This window comes from Balaenoptera ricei, chromosome 13 (genome assembly GCF_028023285.1).
Source record: "Balaenoptera ricei isolate mBalRic1 chromosome 13, mBalRic1.hap2, whole genome shotgun sequence".
Classification (NCBI taxonomy): Eukaryota; Metazoa; Chordata; class Mammalia; order Artiodactyla; family Balaenopteridae; genus Balaenoptera; species Balaenoptera ricei.
The window spans coordinates 42986112-42998267 of record NC_082651.1 but is presented as its reverse complement, the minus strand read 5'-3'; the positions used below and the strand labels follow the sequence as shown (position 1 = coordinate 42998267).

Sequence of the window (12156 nt, the reverse complement as noted above, 5' to 3'; positions counted from 1 at the left end):
GTTTTTAATTCTTGAGAATTGCAGTACCCATTTTCAAATTATAAAGAAGGTAATAGAAGTATGTAAACCCCTTCATAAACCATTTAACACAAACTTGAAAATGAGGTTTTCTTAATTAGAAATGCTCTTTTTAATATAAAGGGAATATTCCCTTACTAACTGCTGACAAAAACAATACTAACTTTCCAATTGTTAAATTTAAAAATTTGCGCATGTCCTAGCAAGATTAATATTCTTTTTTTATTTTAACTGTAAGTACTACTTAATAAATCATAGATACATGATATATAATGTAATAATTCCATGTTTTAACTTCAGGTGCCTTGAATGGCTTCTAAACAATCTGATGACTCACCAGAATGTTGAACTTTTTAAAGAACTCAGGTACTTGAATTTTAAATAACTTAATTATCATTTGTTAAAGTATGTAAGACATTTTTGTATAAAGTAAAAATATATTGCTTATGAAAAAGTGAACAATTTAATGAAAGGTATCTTGACTACATCATGAATTGAAAAAATGCTACACAAATTTTTTTTCTTTGTTGTAAATGATACAATGTATATTATGACTACTCCTTTAACCAATTTTAATGGAAAAATTCATTGCTGCTATAAAACTATAGAAAAAGGGTTACCTCACTTTTGCTGGGCTCTTAGAGAATCTAAAAGTTTATTTTAAAAACCATCTTTTCCCATTGAGAAATTACATTTGAGGAAATTGCTTTAAACTTTTTGCTAAGTTTAGTGAAATTAAACTCACAATTAAGTTGGTCTTTTGAATTAAGTTTGCTTATTAATCCTTCCTTCTTTCAACAAATAATTTCTGAATGTCTACTGTGTGTAAAGGTACTCTGTTAAGGGCTGTGAAGGAGGCAGAGGTGATTATGTCATGGTCTCTGCCCGCTAGGAGCTTATTTGTAATAATGGAGCTAACTTATCTGCCCTGGGTCTGAGAAATTCAGAGTGGGAATGAACTTTTAAAGGCCAGTAGACTATGTGTAGTCACTTTCAGGCTTGCAGTTCCTTGACAGTTGTGCGTCTTAGACAAGGGTACAAATGTCCCTAGGAATGTGTGGCATTCTGATGGAAATGTGCAAAACCAAAGCCTTAACACTGCATAGCTTACTGGGATGTCAATTTTAATGATTTTTGGGGGGAGGTGTGGGGAGGAGTAGGAGAGAAGTAAACATTTTTATGTTTAAATACATTGTGGAATAGAGAGAATTAAGTTTCTTTGGATTTACAAGATGAAATACAAAAATTAATAGAAATGTTATTCTTATGGCTAGCCTACTCCTGGATTCCTGGGTCCTTTCCTTTCCTCTGCCCTTAAGAGGTACTGTGGTACAAAAGTTTGAGAAGCATTATTCTACCAAAAAATCATCACCTAATGATATCAAGGCATAAACAAAGCTCTGCAGTATGTTTGGTTTAAAAGTCATTAGAAACACTTTTTCTCTTTTATAATTTCTCATTGAGCTTTTTCAAAAGGAAGATAAATCATAGTGGTCATCTTAAAGCCCCAGATGCTCTTCTGGCTTTTTGTGGCTTAAAGGAAGGAAAGAAAAAGGAAAAAAGAAAAAACAGCTAGTGATATTATTTCCATTCTAAATTTAAACTAATACAGATTTCTTGATTTTAATCTCCTTAACAGTAATAAAAACATGTTTTATGACTAAGCAATTCTCTTAAGCCTAGAGGTGAAAGATAGACTTTGAAGATATATCTCTTTCAGTGAATTTTGACAAGTGTCTTTTTTTTTTTTTTTTTTTTTAATTGAATGAGGGGGAAAGAAAAAAGAGGAAGGCTGCCACTTTATCAGAGCATACTAAAACTTATCTTACTGGGACCTTGCTTTAACTTGATTAATTAGCACAGCAAAGCTCTTGTTTCCCTGTCAGTGCAAGAAAAGACCTTTCACAGCATACTGTCTGAATTAAAAGTATCCTTATGTTCAGATAGATTCTTTGTCTTGGGCAAAAAGACTGATGTAATTTTTAATTCCACATTTTCTTTTGATAAAAAAGACTTAAAGTTTTCAGTTCCACCAGGGTCTTTTAGCTTGTGCATGAAGAGAGGCTCACTACTTCTATTTTATCTTTTCTAGTATAAATGTCATGAAACAACTCATTGGTTCATCTAACTTATTTGTGATGCAAGTGGAGATGGATGTATACACAGCCCTTAAAAAGGTATTGCCATAATATGATGTGTGTAAAGATATCCCCACTGCATTGCTTATAATAGTGGAAAGCTGGAAACAGCTAGTGTCCAGTGGTAAGGGAACGATTATAAATGTGAGAAAAGTAAAAGGAAATATGCCAAAATGTTAAGAAGTCTTTATGTTTAGGGAGTTGATATCATGATTGATTTCAGTGGTATTCTTTATACTTTCCTCTCCTAAGAATACATTTCTGTTTTTTCCCAGATTTTTTTTCAACAGTTAACATGTTGTTATTTACATAATCAGAAATGTTAAATGTTTTATATGTTTTTCAGAAATGTTTGCAAAATTGAGCTTTAGTTGAATTAATAACTTTATGATGAAGTTTTCACACGTTTTTCTAGAGAATGTTGAAATTCTTTTAAAGGCCTTTTGTACTTCAGGCATATATTTCACTTCATCCTTTTGAAAGGTTTCAACATTTTTAATGTAATTTCGTTTTCATAACTCTCTGAAGAGACAAATTGGCTATTACTCTTGATCTGTAGATGGTAAAACTTAGAATTCTTACAATTGTTAAGTGGCAGGCTTGAGGCAGAACCCAGGTCTGTGAATTCTAGTCCATTGCTTTTCCCACTGCATAATTTTGCCTTTAGCCTTTTGTCCCCAGCTAACATGGGACAAAAATGTAGTTGAGTCTACACTCACAGTGTAGTTGAGTCTATACTAACGTGGTCGTGAAATCTGGGAATAGTCACCTTCTAGGTTATATCATTGGGATTGTTTGTCTTATGATAGAGATGAGACTCTATTACTATTTTTCCTCAGGGAAGTTTAGTAACTGTGTTAACCAGTCATTAAAGGAGGGTAGACAGTCCATTTCTATCTCTGAGCCACTGGTAGTATTCATTCTTTCCCATAATTATCAATGAATGCTTACTATGTGCCAGGCACTGCTCTAAGTATGTTACACATATTAATTCTTTAAATCTTTTTTTTAAATCTTTTTAAATCTTTAATTCTTTAAATCTTTAATTCATTAAATCTTTTAATCCTGTGACACTGACATATTATCATGCTCATCTTACAAATGAAGAAATTAAGGCCCAGATTACATAGTGATGTAATTTCCCTAGCTATTAAATGACAGGGCTAGGATTTAAAAAACAGTAATGCTCTTCATTACTCTGTATACTGTCTCAACAGCAATAAGAAACATTAAGCCAATAAGAAAGTCCTTTTTCCCATATTTAATTTCTTTCTTTTATAATCTCACGTAGTATGTAGTGAAACTGAAGTAATTCGTGAGTAGAATAAATTAGTATATTATATATATATGTAGTATATTATATATGTAATATAACAGTGTGTATATATTATATATATATATATATATATATATATATATATATATATATATAATATATACACACACACACACAGAACATTTACCTTTTTAATACTATAACTACCATGTGTTTGAGACCATAAGTACTTTTCAGGGATTAGCTTATTCCTTATCATATACTCATCTAGTTTTTATCTTTGGACCATGATTAATGCCATGATGAATTTAAGACTTCTGAGCATACCATGTGATAGTTCTACTTCTTTCAATTGCTTGTAAAATGGAAATTAAATTTTTTAGATATTATGTTTTAAAGAAGCAGTTTGGTTTTACGGCGCTCTGACCGCCACAGCAACAGTCAGCTCTACCCACCACCAGAGCCTCCCATCAAGCCTCTTAGATAGCCTCATCCACCAGAGGGCAGACAGCAGAAGTAAGAAAAACTACAGTCCTGCAGCCTGTGGACCAAAAACCACAGTTACAGAAAGATAGACAAGATGAAAAGGCAGAGGGCTATATACCAGATGAAGGAACAAGATAAAACCCCAGAAAAACAACTAAATGAAGTGGAGATAGGCAACCTTCCAGAAAAAGAATTCAGAATAATGATAGTGAAGATGATCCAGGACCTCGGAATAAGAATGGAGGCAAAGATTGAGAAGATGCAAGAAATGATTAACAAAGACCTAGAAGAATTAAAGAACAAACAAACAGAGATGACCAATACAATAACTGAAATGAAAACTACACTAGAAGGAATCAATAGCAGAATAACTGAGGCAGAAGAACAGATAAGTGACCTGGAAGACAGAACGGTGGAATTCACTGCTGCAGAACAGAATAAAGAAAAAAGAATGAAAAGAAATGAAGACAGCCTAAGAGACCTCTGGGACAACATTAAACGCAACAACATTCGCATTATAGGGGTCCCAGAAGGAGAAGAGAGAGAGAAAGGACCAGAGAAAATATTTGAAGAGATTATAGTTGAAAACTTCCCTAACATGGGAAAGGAATTAGCCACCCAAGTCCAGGAAGCGCAGAGAGTCCCATACAGGATAAACCCAAGGAGAAACACGCCGAGACACATAGTAATCAAGGTGGCAAAAATTAAAGACAAAGAAAAATTATTGAAAGCAGCAAGGGAAAAACGACAAATAACATACAAGGGAACTCCCATAAGGTTAACAGCTGATTTCTCAGCAGAAACTCTACAAGCCAGAAGGGAGTGGCATGATATACTTAAAGTGATGAAAGGGAAGAACCTACACCAAGATTACTCTACCCGGCAAGGATCTCATTTAGATTTGATGGAGAAATCAAAAGCTTTACAGACAAGCAAAAGCTAAGAGAATTCAGCACCACCAAACCAGCTCTACAACAAGTGCTAAAGGAACTTCTCTAAGTGGGAAACACAAGAGAAGAAAAGGACCTACAAAAACAAACACAAAACAATTAAGAAAATGGTCATAGGGACATACATATCGATAATTACCTTAAACGTGAATGGATTAAATGCTCCAACCAAAAGACACAGGCTTGCTGAATGGATACAAAAACAGGACCCATATATATGCTGTCTACAAGAGACCCACTTTAGACCTAGGGACACATACAGACTGAAAGTGAGGGGATGGAAAAAGATATTCCATGCAAATGGAAATCAAAAGAAAGCTGGAGTAGCTATACTCATATCAGATAAAATAGACTTTAAAATAAAGAATGTTACAAGAGACAAGGAAGGACACTACATAATGATCAAGGGATCAATCCAAGAAGAAGATATAACAATTATAAATATATATGCACCCAACATAGGAGCACCTCAGTACATAAGGCAACTGCTAACAGCTATAAAAGAGGAACTTGACAGTAACACAATCATAGTGGGGGACTTTAACACCTCACTTACACCAATGGACAGATCATCGAAAATGAAAATAAGGAAACAGAAGCTTTAAATGACACAATAGACCAGATAGTTTTAATTGATATTTATAGGACATTCCATCCAAAAACAGCAGATTACACGTTCTTCTCAAGTGCGCATGGAACATTCTCCAGGATAGATCACATCTTGGGTCACAAATCAAGCCTCAGTAAATTTAAGAAAATTGAAATCATATCAAGCATCTTTTCTGACCACAACGCTATGAGATTAGAAATGAATTACAGGGAAAAAAACGTAGAAAAGACAAACACATGGAGGCTAAACAATACATTACTAAATAACCAAGAGATCACTGAAGAAATCAAAGAGGCAATCAAAAAATACCTAGAGACAAATGACAATGAAAACACGACGATTGAAAACCTATGGGATGCAGCAAAAGCAGTTCTAAGAGGGAAGTTTATAGCTATACAAGCCTACCTAAAGAAACATGAAAAATCTCAAGTAAGCAATCTAACCTTACACCTAAAGAAACTAGAGAAAGAACAAACAAAACCCAAAGTTAGCAGAAGGAAAGAAATCATAAAGATCAGAGCGGAAATAAATGAAATAGAAACAAAGAAAACAATAGCAAAGATCAATAAAACTAAAAGCTGGTTCTTTGAGAAGATAAACAAAATTGATAAGCCATTAGCCAGACTCATCAAGAAAAAGAGGGAGAGGACTCAAATCAATAAAATCAGAAATGAAAAAGGAGAAGTTACAACACACCGCAGAAATACAAAGCATCCTAAGAGACTACTACAAGCAACTTTATGCCAATAAAATGGACAACCTGGAAGAAATGGACAAATTCTTAGAAAGGTATAACCTTCCAAGACTGAACCAGGAAGAAACAGAAAATATGAACAGACCAATCACAAGTAATGAAATTGAAACTTTGATTTAAAATCTTCCAACAAACAAAAGTCCAGGACCAGATGGCTTCACAGGTGAATTCTATCAAACATTTAGAGAAGAGGTAACACCTATCCTTCTCAAACTCTTCCAAAAAATTGCAGAGGAAGGAACACTCCCAAACTCATTCTATGAGGCCACCATCGCCCTGATACCAAAACCAGACAAAGACACTACAAAAAAAGAAAATTAAAGACCAATATCACTGATGAATATAGATGCAAAAATCCTCAACAAAATACTAGCAAACAGAATCCAACAACACATTAAAAGGATCATACACCACGATCAAGTGGGATTTATCCCAGGGATGCAAGGATTCTTCAATATATGCAAATCAATCAGTGTGATACACCGTATTAACAAATTGAAGAATAAAAACCATATGATCATCTCAATAGATGCAGAAAAACGTTTTGACAAAATTCAACACCCATTTCTGATAAAAACTCTCCAGAAAGTGGACATAGAGGGAACCTACCTCAACATAATAAAGGCCATATATGACAAACCCACAGCAAACATCATTCTCAATGGTAAAAAACTGAAAGCATCTCTAAGATCAGGAACGAGACAAGGATGTCCACTCTCACCACTGTTATTCAACATAGTTCTGGAAGTCCTAGCCACAGCAATCAGAGAAGAAAAAGAAATAAAGGGAATACAAATTGGAGGAGAGGAGGTAAAGCTGTCACTGTTTGCGGATGACATGATACTATATATAGAGAATCGTAAAACTGCCACCAGAAAACTGCTAGAGCTAATTAATGAATATGGTAAAGTTGCAGGATACAAAATTAATGCACAGAAATCTCTTGCATTCCTATACACTAATGATGAAAAATCTGAAAGAGAAATTATGGAAACACTCCCATTTACCATTGCAACAAAAAGAATAAAATCCTACGTAGGTTTATTCCTAGGTGAGACAAAAGACCTGTATGCACAAAACTATAAGACACTGATGAAAGAAATTAAAGATGATACCAACAGATGGAGAGATATACCATGTTCTTGGATTGGAAGAATGAACATTGTGAAAATGACTATACTACCCAAAGCAATCTACAGATTCAATGCAATCCCTATCAAATTACCAATGGCATTTTTTACAGAGCTAGAACAAATCATCTTAAAATTTGTATGGAGACACAAAAGACCCCGAATAGCCAAAGCAGTCTTGAGGGAAAAAAACGGAGCTGGAGGAATCAGACTCCCTGACTTCAGACTATACTACAAAGCTACAGTAATCAAGACAATATGGTACTGGCACAAAAACAGAAACATAGATCAGTGGAACAAGATAGAAAGCCCAGAGATAAACCCACACACCTATGGTCAACTAATCTATGACAAAGGAGGCAAGGATATACAATGGAGAAAAGACAGTCTCTTCAATAAGTGGTGCTGGGAAAACTGGACAGCTACATGTAAAAGAATGAAATTAGAATACTCCCTAACACCATACACAAAAATAAACTCAACATGGATTAGAGACCTAAATGTAAGACTGGACACTATAAAACTCTTAGAGGAAAACATAGGAAGAACACTCTTTGATATAAATCACAGCAAGATCTTTTTTGATCCACCTCCTAGAGTAATGGAAATAAAAACAAAAATAAACAAATGGGACCTAATGAAACTTCAAAGCTTTTGCACAGCAAAGGACACCATAAACAAGACGAAAAGACAACCCTCAGAATGGGAGAAAATATTTGCAAACGAATCAACGGACAAAGGATTAATCTCCAAAATATATAAACAGCTCATTCAACTCAATATTAAAGAAACAAACACCCCAATCCAAAAATGGGCAAAAGACCTAAATAGACATTTCTCCAAAGAAGACATACAGACGGCCACGAAGCACATGAAAAGATGCTGAACATCACTAATTATTAGAGAAATGCAAATCAAAACTACAATGAGGTATCACCTCACACCAGTTAGAATGGGCATCATCAGAAAATCTACAAACAAGAAATGCTGGAGAGGGTGTGGAGAAAAGGGAACCCTCTTGCACTGTTGGTGGGAATGTACATTGATACAGCCACTATGGAGAACAGTATGGAGGTTCCTTAAAAAACTAAAAATAGAATTACCATATGACCCAGCAATCCCACTACTGGGCACATACCCAGAGAAAACCATAATTCAAAAAGACACATGCACCCCAATGTTCATTGCAGCACTATTTACAATAGCCAGGTCATGGAAGGAACCTAAGTGCCCATCGACAGATGAATGGATAAAGAAGATGTGGTACATATATACAGTGGAATATTACTCAGCCATAAAAAGGAACGAAACTGAGTCATTTGTTGAGACGTGGATGGATCTAGAGACTGTCATACAGAGCGAAGTAAGTCAGAAAGAGAAAAACAAATATCATATATTAACGCATGTATGTGGAACCTAGAAAAATGGTACAGATGAGCCGGTTTGCAGGGCAGAAGTTGAGACACAGATGTAGAGAACGGACATATGGACACCAAGGGGGGAAAACTGCGGTGGGTTAAGGATGGTGGTGTACTGAATTGGGCGATTGGGATTGACATGTATACACTGATGTGTATAAAATTGATGCCTAATAAGAACCTGTGGTATAAAAAAACAAACAAAACAACTAATACTAAACTTTCATTGGGTTATTTGTATGGAAATATGTTAATATAAATGTTTCAGACATTACATGAAATTTCTAAAAATCTTAAAAAAAAAAAAGAGGTATAAACTATTAGGTATAAATTAAGCTACAAGGATACATCATACAATACGGGGGATACAGCCAATATTTTATAATAACTGTAAATGGAGTACAACCTTTAAAAATTGTGAATTACTACATTGTACACCTTAAATTTATATAGTATTATAAACCAACTATACCTCAATAAAAATATTTAATTAAATTTTTAAAATATATTAAAAAATAAAAATAAAAAAGTACTAGTTACACTAAAATTAATTAAATCAGAAAACAAAATTCCTAAAATTTAGAATATCTAAACATCTATATAGATATATAGCTATATCTAGATATGTACATAGAGAGATATGATAATTTTGGTGCTATATATTTTTTGGTAGAGAAGGATTATCAGTTGAGCATCAAAATTGAATACAATAAAGTGAAACTGGAAAATGAAAAAATAGTAAATAAAAATTACACATTTAAAAAAAGAGAGAGAGAAAGACAGAGAGAAGAAGGAAGAAAGGAAAAAAGGAAGAAGGAAGGAAGGGAGGGAGGGAATGAAAGAAAAGAAAGAAAGAAAGGAGGAAAGAGAAAGGAAAAATTTGTTTTACTCGAGCTTATCTCCTAGGATCTATTATGCATATTAGATCACCAGGATAAGAATGTACCAAGCTCTTTCAAGGAAATTGATGGCCACCAGATACAATTTAAAATATATAATAAAGATCAATGGACAAATTTTATTAAGCATATATTATGTACAAAGCAGTGGGTACTGAGAAGAAAATAAAAGTGTGAAACACAGTTCCTGTCATTCTATATTTCATAAGCTTGCCTTAAATAATAGACAAGCACACCCTTAAAAAGTAACTGAAAACCAACCTATGCTGTATAGCATGTGACTAAAAAGAGATTCAAATGCCACAGGAAATATATGAGAAAGAGAGGACATAGAAGGGGCATAGAAGTGGTTTATGGAATTAAAGATGAAAGAGCAGGAAAACAGAAAACCAAGGTAAGAGGGTTACTTAAGCAATGCTGAGGTATTGGGAAAATATAAGGTTCCCTGGGGTCAACTGTAAACCATTTTGCTGGAGATGAAGATTACAAGTATAATAAAAAAAGGGAGGGAGATGCAAGAAGGAAGAGATATGGGAACATATGTATATGTATAACTGATTCACTTTGTTTTGAAGCAGAAACTAACTCACCATTGTAAAGCAATTATACGTCAATAAAGATGTTAAAAAAAAAAAATTCCTCTAGGGACTCTGCAGTGGAATGCATATAAGAGGTGCTCAATAAATACCTGGTAAACAAAAAAATAAAACAAATAAATAAATAGGCAGTTTGAAAATGTAAAATCATAAACTAAATGAAGTCTTGTAATTTTTTTAATTTATTTTTTTAACCTAGTGGATGTTCCTTCAACTTGTGCCTTCTTGGAATGGATCTTTAAAACAGCTTTTGACTGAAACAGATGTCTGGTTTTCTAAGAGGAGAACAGGTATGCCTGAAATTTTTATTGAGAACTTGTCTTTTTTGTTTTAAATTGAAATTTAATCAAAATCAGGCCCTGATAAACCTAGGGGATTTTAGAGCTGGAGAGGACCTTAGCAGTGATCTAATTCAACTCCTCATTTACACTGAGAAAATTGAGACTGGATAAAACAGATATAGAAAAAACAAAATTTTAATGGCCCTCAGATGCAAGGAAGTGGATAAAAATCATAATCCTTAGTTCATGATTTTCGTAGTTCACTGTCATTTTTGGTCCACGCATGGCCACCTTTTTCATTTTTTTAAATTATGTATTGAACCTCAGTGAACTAATCTTCAAGTACTAGAACATTAGTAACTTCAGTCTGCTCATGTGCTTCTTTCCTATTGTGTCCCTCTGACTTTGCTTTTAAAAAATGTTAAATGTTTAATGTTATGGCATTTTGCACGTCTTAACATGAATGCGTGACATAGTGATGTGCTGGTAAGCTGCCTCTCTGAAAAAGTAATCACTTATTTGTAGCATTTTTTAAAATTTTCATGATACAAATTCTCCCAGCGTGACTAATTTCAGGCTACTAACATGACACCACTGAATGTGGAGTTGGGAAGAAATGCATACCATCAGCTCCTGTGAGCCGGCACAAGCCAGATCCAGCACACCACTGGACAATATATCATCCTGTTTTTTTGTTACTGAACTATTTCATATTGTGGTATTGATTTTCATTTCCTTGAAAACTAAAGAGATTGAACACCTGTTTGTGTGTTTATCGGCCATATGTTTCTTCTGTGAAATGTCTGTTCAGGTTTTTTTCCTATTTTAATATTGTATTTGTCTTTTCTTACTGATTTGTCGGCATTCTTTATATATTCTTGATTCTTTCTCATAAGTGTGTGTTGCATTTATCTTTCAGTTTGTAGTTTTTTTTTACTTTTCTGAACGTATCTTTTGATGAATAGAGGTTCTTATATTAAAATTTAGTGCTCTTTTTCTCTTGTTTAAATAAATTTTGAGAATTATTTTATGTAGTGAGATTTACTAGCTAATTATTTTTCCTTCAAGCTCATGAACCAAAAATGTGTAAATGACTATATCAGTAAAATCTATAACTTGATTTGCTTGAAGAACAAAATGCTAAACTTCTATGTTAAATTATACTTTAGAGCTACATTATGGCATTTAAAGAGGGATTTGAGAAATTATAAAGGAAAAAAGTAGAGGAAAAAATTTAACTTAAAAAACAGAGATAAAAGCTGAAAAAGATAAGGACGGTGGAGAAGCTAAAAAGGCAAAGGGGGTCTTCCGTGGTGGTCTAGTGGGTAAGACTCCATGCTCCCAGTGCAGGGGGGGCCTGGGTTAGATCCCTGGTCGGGGAACTAGATCCCGCATGCATGCCACAGTGAAGATCCCACATGCCGCAACTAAGACCCAGCAAAGCCAAAATAAATAAATAACTATTTGGGGGGGGGGGTGGACAAAGGGACTCAATGGAAACAATAGATGTTAGGTAAATGTTGACATAAATTTATGCTCATTTGAGCTCCAGTTGGATTAACTGCAGCAGTCCATCAAGAGAGAAATTATTCTGTAGCCT

The 12156-nt window shown here is 34.1% G+C and overlaps 1 protein-coding gene across 2 annotated transcripts in view; it reads left to right on the top strand.

Moving 5' to 3' along the window:
- The window catches only part of GMCL1 (germ cell-less 1, spermatogenesis associated), a 56384-nt gene that overhangs the window by 12293 nt on the left and 31935 nt on the right, over positions 1-12156 (top strand). For both annotated transcript variants that reach the window (XM_059942470.1, XM_059942469.1), the window contains 3 exons: positions 319-384; positions 2111-2195; positions 10475-10565. In XM_059942470.1, the coding sequence (XP_059798453.1) occupies positions 319-384; positions 2111-2195; positions 10475-10565 (242 nt within the window). The remainder of the gene's footprint in view (positions 1-318; positions 385-2110; positions 2196-10474; positions 10566-12156) is intronic.